The sequence below is a fragment of the Epinephelus fuscoguttatus genome, linkage group LG10, assembly GCF_011397635.1.
Source record: "Epinephelus fuscoguttatus linkage group LG10, E.fuscoguttatus.final_Chr_v1".
In the NCBI taxonomy this organism is placed as follows: domain Eukaryota; kingdom Metazoa; phylum Chordata; class Actinopteri; order Perciformes; family Serranidae; genus Epinephelus; species Epinephelus fuscoguttatus.
The window spans coordinates 11,149,233-11,169,481 of NC_064761.1; the positions used below are offsets into that span (position 1 = coordinate 11,149,233).

A 20,249-nucleotide genomic window follows, 5' to 3' on the forward strand; every position below is an offset into this window, starting at 1 on the left:
TTGTGTACCATCTCTATGCAATGGCTCTATGTACTTCTGTTGTGATTTCCAGCTTTTCATGTTTATTTTGTGTCTGAATATAATTTGTAGCTTCTTAAATTATGAGGATAGTGATAGTGAGATACTGGCTGCAGTTGCATTTTTAGAAGTAATGGAAAAACACAAACAAAACATGCGTCACATGGACTGTATTCATAATAAATACACCACAATAATATAAAGACCAGCTCCAATTAATCAATGAGAATGTGTGTTCAACACCAGCACACCAAGAGGATGGAAACAGAGAGCTCTGTGGGGACAGAGCACTTGCTGCAGCAAGCAAACACGCCGTCTGCGTTCATTTAACCAGCAGACTGATTGGATGTTGAAACAGGTGACATGCTTTACATTCTAAAACCAGCCACCGGCACTTTGACCAGCTGAGTTGCAGGTGACACCAGCAGCCTGCTTGAGCTCAGACTGGCCACTTCACACCACTGCAACTTTTCTCTCATGAATCTTTGGTCTGACCAGGGCTTCATGTGTACAAGCGCTGAACAATAAAAGCAATGGAGAAGAAACATGTCACTATACGTTATTAACATAATTCCTCTCATAAACCCACACAGACCGGCTTGTCTGTTTTCTCTCCCTATGTGAAGCAGCCTTTCCTTCATCCAGGGCAAGGGCCAGAGCAAGTACTCTCCCTTGTGCTGATATTTTTTCTTCTGCAAATATTCCGTATCATAGCAACCAGACGCAACCAGAGTGTCTCAGCTGAAAAAAGGCTGCACCTCCAAAGTGCTCTTAAGCACTCCCCAGTTGGGCGTTTCCTAAGAAGGATCTGCTGTTTTCAGCTGAGAAAAAATGCTTTGGTGGACACGAGGCCTTCCTTTCTCAGCTCATGAAGAAAATGTGCTTATAATCATTGACTTTTGACAACAGAATTTTATGAAATGTCATGGTATATCATAACATGAGATGAAAGTCGATAAACTGTAACACTGAATTATGTTCCAGTCCTATTTGTGTTGCCCATGGCTTGTAAAGACACCAGAAATGATACTTGAATGTATAAAAGAGTCCCAGATAAACCACACACTACACACAATATGAGTTCAGTACATTTAATTGTTAATTAATTCATTGCACATTTGCTCAAGTGCAGAGTCATACTCAATGTAAAGCTTTAAAAAATACAATCTCAGTCATCTCTGACGTGACATGAGTGCTTTCATGTAGATTTTTTGAAAATAAAATACAGTATATGACGGATAAACCTTCTCTTTAGAGTCGTGTACTTTAATAAATCTGTAAAGTAAACACTGAGAAACAGGGCAGCATAACTGGTCAACGTCAAAGATACTTTCATTCATATTTAGGTAGTGTAACTTTCGACATTATACATGTGCATTTCCCTTTGTCTGTGTAAACACAATTGTGTCTTTTTTTTTTTTTTTTTTGAGATTTGTAGAGTGCGACATACTGTACTACCCTTTAGAGGAGAGCCCTCACATTAACTGGAGCTTGAATTACCACCTTTCTGTTGGCACCTGAATTATCATAAACACCGCTCTTGAGCTGCAGCACATTTTGTGCATGCTCGTTATCGCACTTCCCTTTAGAAATAGCTCAACAGGTTTACAATACTTAACATTTTTTTTCTCAAATTAAAAAAATAGTTTGGATCATCGACTGTACACAATACCAAAAACAATGTGCTTTTCCCCATATAGTGTATAGTGCTGAGTTCAATATGCCCTCCACCAGCTGTAGTTACAGTGCGCCCATCTCCCTTTGTTGAGGCGGGTGGTAGTCTCACAGGATGCATCATGGAGGCCTCTCTCCATGAAACTTTCGGTGTCTGTACCTGCCGTTCTTTTCCTTGGCCATGTTGATACAGGCGTTGTGCTTGTTGCTCTGCAAGTGGTTCCAGTACTTGATGAGTTCATTGGGGTGGAACTGATGGGATGTGATCAGGTGGCTGTACTTACAACTGGAGTAAGACACCCGCCAGTGATTGAAGAGGAACTCGTTGGGAGGGGGCGCTGGGTCGATGCGCAGCTTTGCCAGGCAGATCCCCACGTAAACGTCCTCCAGGTGCAGCCTGCGTATGCTGAGAGAGGCCTGGTAGATCAGCTCGGCCATGTCCCCTGAGAACACGTACCCCGTGCCTGAGCAGAATATCGGGTATCGCTCGCTTGGGTACAGCTCTGGCGGCATGTACCACTTGCTGTCCTTGTTTCGGTTTGGTGCATAGCCCCTCATCAGGTAGCCGGTAAAGTACCTCTGCTTAGGAGGCAGCTCAGGCTTCAGCAGCTTTTGGATGAGATACTCGGTATTGACAAACATGTCACTGTCTGTCTTCATCACATAGGAGGCGTGTGGGCAATAGGTGGCCACCCAGTTCATGCCCATCAGGGTTTTGATGGTCAGGTTGTAGTAAGTGTCCTGATAGTCCTGTTGGATGATGTCGTGGTGAACGCGGCTCTCTTCCTCTATGCTGCTCTGGAGGTAGGTGTCTGAGCTTTTTCCTGTGCCGAGCAGGAAAAGACGGACAAACCCCAAGCCCATTGCTACACTCTCGTTCCCCCATGTCTGGCGGATGGCGTTGCGAGCATCTGCCTGGCCCGGTTCTGCAGCGATGAGGAGGATGAGGAAGGGCGTGCTGTCCCTGCACTTGAAGGGCTCGTTCAGGATGTAGCGGTAGGGCTGAGCACTAAGCCTCCCTCCCACGCCCATCTCCTTCTGTAAACTGTTGTTAGTGCTCATGGAGTCCCCAAGCCCCATTACGCCCATCCTGGCTCCTCCTCCCCCTCCTTCTGCCTCCCCCACTGCCCCACCCACCTGCTGAGAGCTAAGGTTGAGCAGAGGCTTTGGCGCTGTATACCCCGTCTCCCTCCACAGGCTCCTCAGGGAGCTGCTCTGGTTGGTTTCTCCCTTGGGGCTGCGGAAGCCTCTGACAGTGTAGGCCAGCGGGTTTTCCCGGGGCCCACTGCGTCCCGGCAGCCAGTCCTGGTGGCTGAAAAATAAGAAGAGGGTAAAGAGCAGAGCCAGCGAGAGAAGGCCGGCCACGTGGGTGCGGAAGAGCGAACGCTTGACGGTCCAGGTCATCTTGATGGGACAGCAGTGCCGCCGTCTCCACTGCATGGTGCAGATCGGGGTCGCAGGAAGCTGCTGCTGCTCGAGAATGGGCGGCGGCGGCGGTCACACACAGTCACCTCAAACATGTGGTTGCCAACAGTCAGAGGTTTATCTGAGCTGGCAGATGGGTTGGAGCGAGCCTCCTGGTGGAGTCAGGGGAACGTTTGAGCCCCCAAGTGCAGCTTGCAGCAGGGTTAAAAGGGCTCCTGATGGAGCTAGGAAGGCGATGATTCTCTGGCCATGGAGGCTTCTCCCTGGCTCTTCTTTGGCACTGTAGACAAACACAAGGTCATGCTCTATGTCTCGTCTCCTTCAGGATATGATAAGGGTCACCTCCGTTGTGTATGCTCCCTGTAATCTGAAAAGAGAAAAAAGAAACAGAGAAAACAGTGTGGGCAGCGGTCCAAAAAGCACCTCCTATTCACTGGCACTGAGCCACATGTCAATTGTCTGAGTTGCAGATGTGTTTTTTATTCCACTTGTGGGGAGAACCGAGCCTATTGCTTAATCATTTTATTTATGGTTTGTTTTGACACACTCAGAGTAATTCTGAATTAATTTCTTCCAGATGCAAAAGCCCCAATTAGAGCTTTCCGCGGATGCAGTGGCCACTATGGTAAATGGCACTTTTGGTAAGCTGACTTAACATTTTGAAAGGGAGAAGCTGAATCAATATGACAGCGTTGTAGCATCTTTGATTGGGCAGGGATGTAGACCACAGTGGGCTCTGGGGATGTGGCTTTCTGTGGAGAGAAACTGGGAGATTTAGAGCATACTGTTGCGAGCAGGTCAGTGACAGGAGGGAAGACTGCAGCTGTAAAAATGACAGTGCATCTGTGTGTTTGAAAAAAGGCGCATCCAGATGTGTGGCTCGTCGCTGAAATACAGCATACATTTTCAGAGTAAATCAATCTCAGAATAAACACAACTGACTAAACAAGTCCTTTTACTTCACACAGTGACAGAAAATAGGAACTTTCCCTAGATCATCACAAACTCGTCTCACAGGTAAGACTCTAAAATAGTGAGGAATAGAAAATACTCTATCACATTCTTTATGGAGTCTATGAGCTGGCTGTCTGGTGTCGGGCATGGTGAGGTGGTGGTTGCCTCTTGCATGTCATTATTCAGCTTAATGCCTGGGGCAGAAGTATAAATTGCAGGTTTGCTCAACGTGATGCCGGCGAACGTTACACTGAGCCGCTTGGGCGAGCGAGTGTCATCAGCCCCCCACCACGCGTCGACAGCTAGGGTGGAGATGCATCTGTCAAAATGAGTTTTCAGGGTCCAGCAGGCAGTGGTGCCGAAGCCTAAGCCAGCCCCTGGCGATAACAGCCTTCACCCGCCATTCACCTTCCACCTTCAGCTTATCAACGCTGCCTACTGTCTAGCTGAGACCACCCAGGCTGCTCGATCTACCACCACAAACAGCCATTATTGCAGGACATAAAAGGCAATGTAAACATACACATGCAGTCACACAGACATGCATCAAGGCAGGCACAATGTGACGTGAATGATTGCATCTGCCCACAGGGAGTTGTGCACCAAGGGAAGGCTATCACGTATGCACACACTGATTCTCTCACTCACCAAAGCAAACAATCAGTTTGCACAAGCACAAAATTTACCGTGCATCGCATATAATCATATGCACGTCAAATACTGCACACATAATCATGTTTTTTTGTGTGTTCACAGACCCCCTAACACAAAATCTAATGTGGAGCAGACTTAACGACATGCACAACAAACACATCTTGTGAGTACAGTCCCGCACTGAAGATGCACATGCACATCACACATAATTATACCCACAATAGACACATGCATCATCATTGTTGTGCATGTGAAATCACACACGCATCACCAGGGAAAAGAGAATATGCCAGCAGAAACTTGCAGGGTGTACTACACTCTAGTGAATATTAATGTAGCAGCAGTGCAAGTCTTGAATCCATCCTTCCTCCCTGAGTGTTAATTTACTGACTGCCTGCGTTGCCTTTTTGTTTATTTGTTTGCTTGCTTTTTTTAATAATTTGTGGCTACCAAACAACAGAGCATTATTTTGTGCCAATGCTACATGCCGGCTCAGTGTGAGGCAGATTTTCTAAACTTCCAATTTTCATTTCCTGCTATGTTTGCTCATTCATCATGACAACTGGCAAGGAACACGATAACCTTTTCAGGCGAGTGTGCTTACCCAGCGCAAGCAATTACAGGAGAATGAGAGGGGCCAGGGCTGGCTTTGTTTTAAAGGTTAACATACTTTACATCAAAGCATATCCAACGCTTGAGAGATTTCTCCTGTCAACTAAATGAACATCTAGTTACGTGAGCTCTGATGAAGTGTGCACACACAGAGTGGCATTCGCATATTTAAATACACATGTACACAGAGGTAAACACACACGTAATGGATGCCTACACCCACCCACATGCAGACGACCATGACCGGTCGAGTGTGTGAATTTGTTTTTTTGTTTTCAACGTAAATGCCAATTTCATTGGGAGGCCATTTTTACTTTTTAGCGGTTCCATTTAATCTGCCAATGCCTCTCCTCATTAATTCATTTTCTTGCCTCCCATCAATGTCACTTATATGCAAGCCAATTAGTTACACTAGCACTAATTAAAGCCCCAGCGATTCTGCAGCGGTCAATAATCAGAATGAAGGCTGGGGGAGTGACACACTGGTGACATACTAGGCATGCATTATAGTGTTGTCTCTGTCACCACATCATCTTCAAACCTAGAGATGAAAAATAGAGCAAAAGGAGGAGAAACCTTCCACAGCGAGGTGTGAAGGCCATCCTCCGCAGTTTGCTTTCTTTGTTTCCACGCCTGTCTTAACAGCCTAGCCCGTTTTTGCCTCCACATTGTGTGTAATGCATGCAAAACAAGCCTCCCTGATGCCGATGAGGATACGACCTTCATTCAGTAAAGCAGTGCACTTCGTTGTGATAGTGACACATTTTCCCCAAGACAAATACAGCTCCCGCTTGTGAGGCGTTTAGAGTGTTCACTGATGTTAGAGGTTAAATTCTGCTTTATTGAAACAGGCCTGACTGATTATGTAGCTGACTGAGGTTCACTGCCTTGGAGCAACAATCCTCATTCAACCACTGCATTTATGATGAATTTTAATATTAGAGTGGGGTGCATGGCCTTTGTCAGGGTAAGGAAAGTCTGAGTTATTAAAAAAATTCCCTGACAAAGGTCATATGACAACTTGAACAAAGAGATCATGTTTGTTGTGGCTGAATAAGGACCATAGCTCCTAGTGTTGCCACCAATGATTGGTATTATTTTCTCAATTCATATATTGTTTTGTCTATAAGTAGTTAAAAATCTGTAAAAAAAAAAAAAAAATAATAAAAAAAAAATAGCCAATATAATTTCCCATGAGCCCAAAATAACTTATTGAAATCGCTTGTTTTGTCCAACCAACAGTCTAAAACCTTGAGAAATTTCAATTACTATCATATATGACTTCAAATAATCATATTTTAGAGAGGGGAAGCAGCAAATGACTTTCAATTACAGATCATCAAAACAGCTACTGCATAATTTTCTGTCAATTGACAGATAAACCTTCAGCTCTCGTTGCTTCAAGGCAGCACTATTCAACTAAACTGAATTGGCTGAATATTACTCTATTCCATTTATTTCACTGTTTTAGTTACACTGCTGTTTGCAATGTCAAAGATCAACTTAATATCATCATAAAGTCTAATGAATTGCTACACAACACTACCCAGAAGTGTATAAAGTAGTTAAAAGTAGTTCAACCTTGGCTAACTACAACCAGTGTTGGGAAGGTTCCTTTTGAAATGTAACAGCTACCCTGTTAAAAATGTAATAAATAATGTAACTATTGTAATGACTTCATCAAAGGAATGTGAGTTATTGCATTTGATTACTTTTTCATTACTTTTCAAACAAATATTTAGTACTGGGCAATAAAGCTGAAAAACATCTGGAAATAGGACAGATGTGATCACCCTAACCCTACCCTGTCAGAATCCATGACCCAGCCCCTAAACCCTAACCCTGACCACTCAACAACTCACAAAACTCAACAATTTTTTTTACTGTTGTCTGCTACTGGGTCACAGAATTTGGTGTTACAACTGACATTCCTGCATGGTGAAAAGATGCCAAGCGACAGAATATTATATAAGCTTTTTTTAAATAGTACATTCAGATGTGACTCTTTTGTGATCCCCACCATTCTGATTAGTGACTGTGATTTAATTACATTTTTTCTTAGTAACTGTAACTGATTACAATTTCATTAGGGCCCAAGCACCGACCTCAGTGCGAGGGCCACACCTTTTAAAGAGCAGCCCCTGCAGTTTCACCGAAATGCACGAAAATCAGTGCACGCTTGTTCATTTTGTGATTTAATTTCATGTAACTAGTTACTTCCCAACACTGGCCACAACATCAGTAATAATTACACCAGGTGATTAAAACCTGTGAAAACACTGAATAAAGCAGTTTCACATTACAAACCAGGGTTTCTCCAACGCTGTTTAGCATGTCGAAAACGGGCCGCTAGTGCAGCACCTGATAATGTGTGCTCATTTTTTTTACCCCTGATAACTTAAGATCCAGATGTTCAGATGTTAGATGTTTTACTGGGAGTCAAATACTCTGCAGGGGTCTCTTCCTCTCCAAAAAACAAACTTGGTGAATTAAACCAGTAAAAACACTAAATAAAGCAGTTTCACGTTAAAAAGAAAATCAGTGTTTCTCCAACACAGCTCATCAGGGAGGGTCTGCTAACACAATGGCTGACGCGAAAATGTGAATTGCCCTATCTAGAGCCAGCCTTTGGTTTGTCCATTCTGGGCTACTGTAGAAATATGGCAGTGGAACCTGGGGGACTCAGTGGACAAGGATCAGTTCCCTATGTGGGGAATGAAAACACGATGATTATTATTTCCAGGTGATTATACACTAAAGAAAACACACTTATTATACTGTATTCCATTTCTGCCAGTACAGCACAGTGCACTTTGCTGATAATCCCTCTGTGCACTTTATTTCAATTTTAAGACGTTTAATCATACTGGATTATTTTTAATTTGTAATATTATTTTATTTGATAATATTTTTACTTGAATTAAGGATCTGAATACTTCTTTCATCTCTGTTTTTTTGTTTTTTTCTTTATAACCCAAACAATAAGCTGACATTAAAAGCAGTGGCTGTACTGTTAGATTCAGTACCAAATTTGAAATCATATCAGCCAGCAGCCATAAATTCCCTATTTAAATTCTCTCACTCTGTTCAGCAAGGTTTTCAGTTTTGATGCACGAGAGTTGTAATCTCAATGTTAATTCGACATCCGACAGTGTTTGCTAGGAAATAAAAACTAAGCTATTCCTGTTAAATTTAGCCTTAATTCTATAAAGAACCATTGAGTGTTGCACTTACTGACCTAACATTAGTGATAATGTTTTTCATTTGATTCTTTATCTTAGTCTGGTAAGAATACAAGTTGGTTGGATCACTTTTTAAGACACCTGTTGTTAGCAAAATGTTAGCTAACTAGCTAGGCAAGAGCTACATCAGGAGAAGGCAGTCTAATGTTAGATCACCTGTGTCAGCCATGTTCACTTCCTCCATATTCCTAAGGTAACGTTAGAGATTTGGGAAAGCAGAGATAGGTTGATTGCAGATATATTTTCAAGATGACACGAATTAGCCGGGGAAGATCAAGGCTAACATTTCTTTGTTATATTATCTCTGTATGTTACTTGCCTCTCTAAAGTAACTACATTTATTTGGATGAAAATGACGTCAGTGAATATGTTCTGTTACATACTGCAGCCCTTAGCGTTGGCTTATGCCCACTGTGGCACCCAACTAAACAGAACTGGTGGCACCATGTCTCTTTTTGTCAAGCTTGTCTGATTCACAACAGTAACTACAGGGAGCAGCCTTGGGATTGGTCAATTGCTGACTTTGTGTTGCAGATATACACTTTCTCTAACATTCATAGAAACTGTCTTTTAAATATTTTTTCCTGTTCCCGAATTTTTTGGTTATACTTTTCCATTTTTTCATTCAAGTAGTTTTGGTTTGTAATTTTTTTTTTATTTGTACAGCCCAATTGAAAGGAAAAAGAAACCTTCCCATCACAGCTGACAATTTACTGATGATAGTCGAAATATGCCAGGAACGAAGGTTGGTTAATTTTTGTTCTTGAAATGTCTGTTCTGTTTTCATCTCTAAAAATATTGTCAACAGAACCAAAATTTGATAAGAACCGGATTCAATATGCAGAATCCGAATTTTTAAAACTGAAACAATATCCAAACCTAAATCTGAGTCTAAAAAAAAATATTTTTATCTATGGAACAACCTCACCTTCAATCGCTCACTCTCTCTTTGAGAACTCTCTTACTGTTGCTTTCTTAGTGCTTACGTTAGCGAGAAACAACTGAGCTACTTGTTCTGCAACTGTTGCTTGGCACGCACAGCAATGAGTTTCAGGAATTTCATAGTTGTTTTGTTCTCACAAGGTGCTGCTGGACACACCTTAAAAATGATGTTCCAGGGAATTCACTCCCAGGCTTCATCCAGAGCAGTCACTTAAAAGTACAGACTGCTATCAAGTCCACACCTCTCCCCTCAGTGCTGCTGTGGTTTCATCTTAAACGCTCCTTGTCCTGGTCACTTTCCTCCCTTATTCAACTGCCCTCTTCCTCAACAATCTGTCATTTTCTGACTGTTGTTTACTATCTGATTGCAGAGAAGAGTTCACGGCCAAGAAAACAAGTGAAATAGAGGTGAGGGTTGTTGTTGTTGTTGTTGCTCTTCCTTTTCCTAACTTTCTGTGAGAGTTATTTGACAAACTGGTCATCCCAATTCTCTTTTACCAAAGTGAAGTATGGGTTTTTCATAATATTGAGCAAATAATGAAAAATTGGCTCCCAACTTTTTTGTTTTTTGGCGCACGTACCCCGACACCCCTGTCAGATGGAGTCAAGTACCCCTTCATCCAGCACAACCTGACATGCTCCAGATGTGTTCATTGAGAATTGATTTTAAACTGGATGTTAACACTATCCATTATCTATACAGACGTGGGTATCATTACATTGTGTTTGTGCAACAATTAATCAATTAATAGTCAACTTTTAAATTAGCAGCAAATTAATTTGATGATTCATCTGTTTGAGTCACACCTCTCTGATTTCAGTCTCTTAAATGTGAATACTTTCTGGTATCTTTACTCCTCTATGACAGTAAACTGAATATCTTTGGGTTGAAGACAAAACAAGACATTTCAAGACATCGTCTTGAGCTCTGGACAACACTGGTTGACATTTTTCACCATTTTCTGACATTTTATTGATCAAACAATTAATCAATTAAATCAAGAAAATAACTGACAGATTAATCGGCAATGAAAAAAAAATCTTTAGTCGCAGCCCTACTGTCATTTACTGTCTACCAACACCAGGACCTCAACAGAAGCACATGGTTGGGTTTAGGTAACAAAAGTACATGGTTAGGTTTAGAAATTCGGAAAGCCAATACCAGGCTCCTAGTTGAAAGGTTGGGGTTTGTTGGATCCATGCACCATCCCTCCCACCCGCCCTATAGGGACTTTCCAGCTCCTTATATGAAAAAGTTACCGGCAGCTTTTCAACTTGACGCCATCCGGCGGCTGATCATACAAGGTGCTTTGGGCCAATGGCAGCCTATCATGACAATGTGAAAGGTTATGTCCAGCAGCGTTATACTGCTGCCACTTGGCCTTGTTTCATACCACTGCGAAATCCCTGACGAAGCGGTAGTATTTGAATACTTCGGAATGAGAACAGGCTGCGACTCTTGATTTCTTACAGCATCTATGTGAGCTATCTATCACTTTAGGCTAACTGCTAACTTCTCTGCTTGCCTGCCAACTAACATCACTCTCAGTTGGTCTCCATCAGTGTTCAGCTGTAACAGCTTGCCTAACTTACTTACTTAAATTTAGAAAAAAAAAATAGCGGAGCTACTCTACAATCTAGCTCGTAGCCCTTGGCAACTTCGGAAGTAGCCTACAAGGAGCCCTGTTTAGAAAATACTGGTAAGAGAGATATTAGTTGGATACAAATGCAAATAATGGCTATAATACTAAAATTTGCCAAATTACTTATTATTTTATTTATGAAAAATAATGTTTTTATTGCATTTGTCCAGTTTTTGAATTAAGCAACCGGGCAACAGGTGACGCTGGTCTTTGACACTTTATTTTTCCTTTTTTTTGTGTTTCCTTGTGTCTACATACCTGCTAGAATTCCATCAGTGACTCGATCCTAGTGGTATATTAACTCATGCAAACAGTTTCACTTTTGTCTGCTGAGGTTACGAAAGATTGTACTCTGAGATTTGGGCCACAGCCAAAACACAATGGAATTGAGTTGTGGTGCTCAAAGCATTAATATTACATTTTAGAAATATAAAAGCAACATCTCTTTACAAAAAGAACAAGACAAAAAAAAAAAAAAAATCAGCGCCCCTGGATAATCCACAGACTTTCCTGTGTAAAGTTTTCATGAGAACAAAACCCTATCCAAGAAATAGTTTCCATAAAAAAACTGCGAGAGATAGATAAAACGTTTTTTGGGGGGTATTTGAGTGAACTGACCCTTTGAAAATGTTTGGTGTATATCTGACTCAACTAGGATAGGACCGCTGGGAGGGGGAGGGTTGCCTTCTCGCTAAGTGTTGCAGAGCAGATGAGTGACACTGGATGGCCAGCTGTGGGTTTTTTTTTTAACCTTCATCACTAGAGACTGGTCAGATCTGGGCCAGGCCACTTGAGTCCCCAATCACAAAACATGACCATATCTAATCCTTAAAGGGTCAGTTCATCCAAATGACCAAACCCCCGTTTCTCCTCTCTTACATCTATCGCTCTCTTTCTGGTGGTATCTAACCTTTTATTTGCCGCCGTTCTGACCATCTCTGCCTCTGGGAGGTATTTTGTTTTGACTGAAACTAGTTCCCTGTGACCTCGGCATATAAATCAAGAATATGAGGAAACTATAGGTCCATTAATCAATTAGCTGATCGACAGATATATATTCCGCAACTATTTTGATAAGTGTTTCGGTCATTTTCTAAGCACAGATGCCAAACACTCCCCAATTTCAGCTTCTATATTAAGAGGATTTTATGGTATTCCTTGTGTAATGTGACAGTAAACGGAATGTTTCGGTTTTTGGCTGTTGCTTTGACAAAAAAAAAAAAAAAAAAAACAATTTTAGATGTCATCTTGGGTTTTAGGAAACTGTAATTTACATTTTTTAAATTGTTTTCTGACATTTCCAATTGACCAAATGATAAATTGATAATAAAACATAAGGCAGTGAATGAATATAAACATTATTTAACCCCTTAATGGAGTGTTACAAGTATCTTCCCCATGTTGCGAGCCCCAACAAACATAATCCCATTCACCAGGGCAGAGACTGACATCTCAAGACTTTCCAAAATAAGATAAAAAACTAGTGAAAAAATCTTCTGTACTCAACTGATCCTTTAACGTCCGAGTCAAAGCCATATAATGTTGAATTATAGTGCAACATTTGGATTAATTTGTCCTTTAAAAAAGGCTGTAACAAAGGATCGAGCCGCCTCTTAAAAATGGACTCAAAAATAAAAGAGCCTTCTGGGAAATAAAGCTTTGGCAGCTCCGAGCTATTGTAGCTGTAGTAAATATTATATGACAGTGATTTTCTTCCACTCAGTGAGAGCAATATCCAACCTTTGTCATTGTGCTGCTGCCAACTTTTACCACTGGATTTAATTCTAACAGTATTTCTGCTTTACTTCGTTAATAAAGCCCCACCGTATTCTCCTCGCTTCGACTCTTTTCGGAGATGTCGGTTCAGACACCACAGCAATAAATTATGAGGTGGTTTGAAAATTAGACCCTATTAAAGTTTCATAGTCTAGTGGGCAGAGTGAATACCCAGATGGTGAGCTTAGCTGCTGTGTTTTTTTTTTTTTTCCTTTTTAATGTCCATCTCAGCAGTTAGCATGCACAGGCTTTCAGTGCCAAATAGCTCAGGCAGCTGGACGTGATGAAGTGGATAAAAAGCCCTGTTAATTGAACTGGATCAATGGGAACTCCCTGGCCTCGCCTCTTGGCAGGTCCAAGGAGGAGTTTCCTAAACTTGAATCTATGTAAAGGAATACAGTACGAATTACTGACCCCTGTTTGATGTCAGGGATTGTACCTTCCAGAATCTCTGATCTGCTCTGGGCAAGGATGAATGAAATCTTCACAATCCACCTTTTGGGGGGGAAGTAATTACACAAATCAAAGCTTTCTTAATGTTCCAGTGGTACACCTGCCTCCAACACCTGGCTGAGGGGCTCCTGACTGTCACTGCAACATTTTAGAAAGCAACTTGAGGTCCAAAAAAGTGCCTGATGGAGAGGACATGCAGGGTGCTGGGACACAGAGGAAAGGCATGGATGGATGAATGTATTGATGGATGGATGGATGGATGGATACTAGTCAAGGCGGCTGGGAAGGGTGACTGGCTGGATGTAATGGAGGGGAGAGGAGGGCGGGGAAGGCTAAATGAATAATGAGGATGTGGAGGACTGATGAGACGTGCAGTGCTGCGTACCTCCTCCTCCTCATGCTGCTGCGGCTGCTGACAGGGCTGCGGTCGGCTGACGGAGCGTGTGAACCCCGGTGCCTTTACCCGCCATCACCGCCTCCTTGGACTGGGAACAACCTGCGCTTTAACGCCTTCTCTTCCTCCAGCTCCCTCTTCTCTAATCACACTGACACCTTGGATGTGTTACGTCCCTCCTCGTCCTCATTCCCACAGGCTCAACAAACCTGCAGGTTTTTGGTTCTCCTGCTGCGACTCCTCCTCTCTCCTGCTCCTTGTGTCCGTTATACACCACAGCCTCCCTCTGCCTCACTACTTGATAAATATTTTTGCCTCCCCTCGCTGTTTCACTGTTGTTTCCTGATCTTATCCTAGTTTATCTCTCTCCCCAGAGGTGTTATTTAATGTAAACATGTAAAAGAAATCATCACAGCATCCACACACGTTTATCCGGAGCCCGATCCGCTATGAGGAGGGGACAGCAGCGGCGGCAGAGCAGCAGGAGTGCGGCTGGTCCTTCACGAGGCTCGGCGGGCTGATGTACAGTATGAGCGCAGTGAAAGCAATGGAGAAAAACACAATAAAAAATTATATCCTCTCCCACCTCTGAGTCCTGTCACTGCCAAAACATGCTCCCCGAGTCCTGAAGGAAAAACAAAAACAACTAGTCGTCTACTTTCACTTCCGTTTATCAGCCCGCTCCTTATTGTTTTTCTTCTCCACGGGTCTTTCCCTCGCTCTGTCTTGGACCGAGCCCTGTCGGATTCCCCAGCCGGGCAAGGGAGCTGCTGGCCCGGGCAAGCAGGCTGTCAGACACCGCTCTACTGACGGAACTCTACCACGTCACTGCATTATTAGCGGAGCATCTCACGTGACCCTGTTAGACGCTCATGCTGCGTTCAAGGGGTGTGGGTGAACCCCCCCCCCTCCCCCCTTCATCAGCACACACACACATACACACACACACACACACACACACACACACGCCCCAGCTCAAATGTGTTCCAACACACACTGTTATAATTAAAAGTTGCTAAAGGTGCGGCCTGTGTGATTACTGTTATTGTATTCTTGTTCCAGGCTATTATTACTGGACACATTTAGAGAAAAAAATTATTAAAGTTTGAGGGTGATTAAATTAAATGGGAGTTTTTATGTTTGGATACAGCAATGAAAAAGGTACAGTATATTTTCTAAATCTTATTGTACAAGAAGGGACTCATAAAACATTTAAGAGCCTCTAGAAATATTTGTTTTAGAGATTTTTTAATGTTATGTTTCCTAGTACAATGTGTTTTCTATAGAAGCCATGTAGAGCCACACTTGCATTTTTTTTAATGCCGTTATCTCAGAATCACAAGTTATTCATTTTGCTATCTTGTGTAAACGGATGTTATCTTAAGTTAGAGGTGATAATCAACCTGCACTAACAAGAAACAAAAAGGTTGTTTCCTTTTATTATTCATAATGGTTATCAGAGATCGGGAGTGCCATGCCAGCATGTATAGATGGTGACAATTTCACAACTGTAGCAACTTATGTAAGCTGAAAAAGCCACATCAAGAAGTACCCATTACTGTTCGGGAATTTATTTCAATCAAGTTCTAACAGGACCCCAACAATCATGATGGTGATCTTGTAGGTTGAAATCAGGGGTAGTCAAATGAACCAGACACTCATTATTGAGTTCTCCATAATAACCCAGTGATAAATTCCCTTATCCTGGGAAATCTGCCTTTTGTCAAGAATCAACAGAAATGTTCCCTCTATCATGAGAAATCAAGATTTGTAATCTCAAGATAACAGCAATAAAAAATAATAATAACAGCATGCACACTTGTTCTCAGCTTCCATAGCTTTGTAAAAGACATTCATTTTCCTTTTTTGTATACCATATTTTTACGCTACAATAAAATTGTAAAACTTACCCTCATGAAACTATAAGCCTCCATGAAAGCTTTCATACACCATACCATACCCTACGACACGTCACAATGCAATACTATACCATGCAGTAAGATAATTACGATACAATATGATGCGGCACAACCATACAAAACAGTTTTTAGATAAGCACTAACAAAAACAAGGATAATGTCACTGATACAAATTCAGAACTGTGGCTTTAAAATTACATATATTTAATTACAAGTTGCAATTTGAGTAGAAAACTGAGCAGTGATTCACCATTTTACACTGTATGTATAGCCATATGCCATATGGACAAACTTGTCTATATACCTTTGAGTATTTTTGGTCTGAGGCAGTTTTTAATGGTTAGGAGTTTTAATGAGGGAAAATCTTACTCGTACAGCAAACAATGATTTGTGCTTCCTACTTTGTTGCCTCAGTTTGGGCGAGGCCCTTTCCTGTTTCAACATGATAATGCCCCTATGCACAAAGCCAAGACAGTGGCGTTTAGTGTGGAAAAACTCGTCCTGCCTAAACAGAGCACCTTCTGGATGATCTGGAATCTTGACTGCAAGTCAGGCCTTATCGCCCGACATCAGTGGCTGACCTCACTAATGCTACTGAGGCTGAATGGGAGCAAATCTCTGCTGCACAGGTCCCAGACACTGCTGGAAACTTTCCTAGATGAGTAGCAGCAGCTTAATCCTTGGAGTATGTTTAACAGACATATAGGTGTGGTGCTTCTACATACTTTTGGTAGGTGGTCATGTATTTATTTGAAGCTGTCTGTCAAAGCTGATTACTAACTGATACTTGATTGTTGACTGTCACATTAAGTAACATGTCAAAACAAAAGAGGAAGATGAAGCAACCTGACAAAGATCTTATGTCTTGTTTTGCAGAGTTTTGGCTTATAAAACAGAAAGAATAAGTCAGTGTTTATTGCTTTATGTCCATGTCCAAAAAGGCATTGTTTTCCTGTGACTGGGAATATAATGAAAATGTGACGATGGGTTAATGATCACAAACATCTGACTGCAGATTGGGGATTATAATGTGAAAATTCAGCAGAGCAGTAAAACTATGGAGGTCTATTCAGAGAATAAATAAGAAAATAAGAAGAAAAAAAAATGCAAGCCGTGTCTTCCAACTGGAAGCAAAAGTGGATGGTATTTCCAAAAAGGAAACTCATTCCTCCCACTTTTCCCACATTCACATGAATGCAGCATCACTCCCTTCCCTCCCTCATCTTCCCCTCCTTCAAGCCAACCACCCTGCTCCCCCTCTGTGGGCGGAAAAAAAGGGGATTTAACTCCTCCGTAAGAGCATGGTGGCCAGTGGTTGTCTGGTAACAGCTGGATTTGCCACCATTGTGCTCTTTGTTTAACCCTGCCTGCGATGTTTCTCTCTGGACACAACCATTTTAAAACACATTTTTGCCCTGTTTGTCACATTAGTAATGCATCATTATTCACACATGATTACCAACTATATTTAGCATGCTTTCACATCTAGACTAACGAGACAAAAAAAACAACAACACTCGAGGTCCTTGACAGCACTGACTCTCTCCCTCCACTACAGCGTGATGATGAAACCCTACCTGCCTCATTAATGACTTAAACACAATGGGAACCCTTCATCAGCCTTCAGTCATGTTTACACTCATGCAACTCCAGAGACCGCCGTGCTTCTTGATAAGCGATGAAAGCAGCTTGTCTCTTTCCCTCCCGCAGTAGAAGTGGAGCAGATGGAATTATGGCTCATGCAAAAAGCAGCTCGCCACTTCAGGGACAGTGTGCCAGTGGGAGAGCGGCCTCTTGCAGCACTGTAAATATTGTAAGGTAGCACCACAGCATAGGAGCACAGGTGACTGAATAATTAATAGGAGCTGTGTCTTTGACAGATATACTTTGGAGGCCATTAGCTCGGCTACCTGGCCAGTGAGAGCATATTTGTCAAAAGAAAGTAATGCTGGGGTGGTGATTGATTTCCCGAGGCTGCCAGGTTAGAGGCGGCGCGCCTCTGTACATTAATATCATGTGGCATCTATTAGATAGGTGACTTCCTCAACTCGTCTGGCCCGGCTGCCTCGGCAAAGACCAGCGAATCAAAATTCAAATTGTCATCATTAATTGCCTGTGCTCGGGGAGTATCTTAGAACACCACGTCTGCCTCTCCTGCTGGAACTCAGAGAAACCCAGTCCCCTGCACACAGACACTACACATATACACAGATGTCCTCATGTAAAATAAACAAATATGCACACATGCACAAACCCATACTTTATTACTTTCCTTGAATGTCTTACTGGTGCCTCTGCAGTCATTTTTATAAAGCAGATTACAGCTCCTGTAATGTGATCTCCTTTTATCTCACAAAATTTAAACACCCGTGCCTTCAAGTGAAAAGTCAATAAAAACATGTGCATGCTTTGGCAGGAAGTGAGGTGCTATTCACAAGATGGGACTAGTGTGGAAAAAAGCAAATAAAGACAGAGACCACATTCCTTTTTTGCATTTTTTTTGTTTTGTTTCAACACTTCTAAAAAGTATGAAAGGACAGCCCAGTTTCTTTTCTATGCAAAGCAATACGTTCAAACACAAATGGGCCGACATTTGCATATATAGCAACCTGGAAACCCTTTCACATTTGAATAATTTCTAATTTCTATGCTTTCAGTCATGGTCAGTTCGCCATATTGGCAAGTTCTGCAAAGAAATGCTAACTGACATGGCAAATAATGCAGTTATATCTACCTATTCACGCTGGGAGCTCACCCGTTTTATAAGTCTGTGGTTTTTTTCTTTGTTCTAATTCTTTCTAAAGCACATTTTTCTCAAGTTGTTCTGTACTTAACTTCCTCTTTTTCTCTCAGACACTGCAGGAGGAAGGAAAGGTTGGTTATCTCGCTACACCTTTTAAGAAATGCAGTCTCAGATGACATGCGAGCTGTTATTGCTTCTCTTAAAGAGTGCAGTCGCAATATCCTGTGGCAGAGCCTCAAGTGCAGGCAGGGATGTCTCTGTGAATATCTTTGTCTTTGTTCTCAGACTTTGCTGTTCAATGAACAAAAATCGGGGGTCAGATCTGTTATAGCACAGGACAGCTTACAGAGCATGAAGCAGTGATTCACTATGTTTCATACTATCTTGGGAGCTAATTATGGCGCAAATTACACAGGTTTAAATGTGACTTATCATTCAAATCATAACAGGGCACACTGGCTATTATGTGGGAAAAAATGCGTTTTGCTGATAGCGACTAGCTTTGCACCTGCAGTCAACACAGTTTAATGATGTATGTGCACGTGTTCATTAATTAAAAAAATAACAGTTTGCATGAGTCACAGATGCTGCCTGAAAGGAGTATGTAATTATAAAAAAAATGCCTCCAAGAGATGCATTCGACCACATTAATGACAAAGTGAAAATGTAATATATGTCAGATCCATATGTAAATACATTTTCCTGAGCAGATCCAATAAGAAAATGCATGTAATTCAAACAGTTGGCAGGCAGTTTGGGTAGTAGCATGCCTGTCAAAATGAATTGTCTGGATTCTTGCAGATGGGCAACAACCAGCGCTGCGTTTACTGTCAATGGATAGAGAAAGAAGAATGATAGCCAGCACACATGCACGGTTGTCTGTGTCCCTCACAAGAAAGAGAAATCTGATTTCAGCCTGTATACAGGCAACGCATTTTAATTCCATGCTTAAATCCATCTAAACTGTATCCACACACGCCTGGACATACTTGTTATAGCCTGGGCTTAGGAGAGCCTGAGCTGTACGATCGTCACTGCCAGATATAGATGTGGTCAGACAGTCTGAGATCCAGCCACAATGTACAAATGAGCAATGTAAACAAGAGGAGCTTGAGGTGAAAGCAGGAAGTCGTGTGGACAGTTACGAGGGATGCATTACATGCCTTTTAGGGCAAGAGAATACTGTGACGTGATCTTATAATCAATCAAATATCAAGAACCGTAGTGACATGACAAAAAGCTGTAGTAAGTGATTAACATGGAGGGTTATTTAAATGTGATGAGAGAATAAAGAACAGAGGCTACTTCATGTGACCCGGTCATGAAAAAACAAATACATGATATGGCTCCTGTTTTAATTTGAATTCAACAGAAATGCAGTCCACACGCAGTGCTCATACAAGTGAAATAAAGCAGGGAGAAGGAAAGCAGGGAGAAACATAATACTGGGACTTTGTTGTCATTGTCAGCAGCATAATCTCAAAATCTCAAAAGTCCAATCTTGACAATCTTGTTCACAAAGCAGGTCAGAACAAGAAATGAGGGAATATCGAGTAGATATATTTGGGAACCAGAGCTGCTGTTGAATAAAATACTAAAAGACATGTCTTAGTATTGGCTCTTATTCCTCTTAATCAAATCTGGATTTTCTTTTTGTCTTTACATGATAGAGACCATCCTCCCCTAAAGTTTGCACAAGCAGCTAAGCAGTAGCATAGGAAAAGAGCATAGGGAGGAGGCCAGTGTGTATGGATGGATCAATCAAGCACAGGACTTTGACCCAGGAGACCCCTGCTTGTG

The 20,249-nt window shown here is 41.9% G+C and overlaps 1 protein-coding gene across 3 annotated transcripts; it reads right to left on the bottom strand.

Annotated features, from left to right (window-relative positions):
• Positions 1–1,095: 1,095 nt before the first annotated feature.
• b3galt2 (UDP-Gal:betaGlcNAc beta 1,3-galactosyltransferase, polypeptide 2) lies at positions 1,096–14,614 on the bottom strand. Of its 3 annotated transcripts, none has more exons than XM_049587428.1 (2): positions 13,779–14,614; positions 1,096–3,484 (listed from the first exon to the last, which is right to left on the bottom strand). In XM_049587428.1, the coding sequence occupies exon 2, from the start codon at positions 3,130–3,132 to the stop codon at positions 1,813–1,815; it is 1,320 nt and encodes a 439-aa protein (XP_049443385.1). In that variant the 5' UTR covers positions 3,133–3,484; positions 13,779–14,614; the 3' UTR covers positions 1,096–1,812. The 3 variants fall into 3 exon arrangements, with proteins under 3 accessions (XP_049443385.1, XP_049443387.1, XP_049443386.1); XM_049587430.1 differs by lacking the exon at positions 13,779–14,614 and adding an exon at positions 13,380–13,772; XM_049587429.1 differs by lacking the exon at positions 13,779–14,614 and adding an exon at positions 13,355–13,772.
• Positions 14,615–20,249: the final 5,635 nt, after the last annotated feature.

Coding starts and splice junctions, on each gene's coding strand:
- b3galt2 (XM_049587428.1), bottom strand. CDS start 3,132: ATGCAGTGGAGACGGCGGCACTGCTGTCCCATCAAGATGACCTGGACC.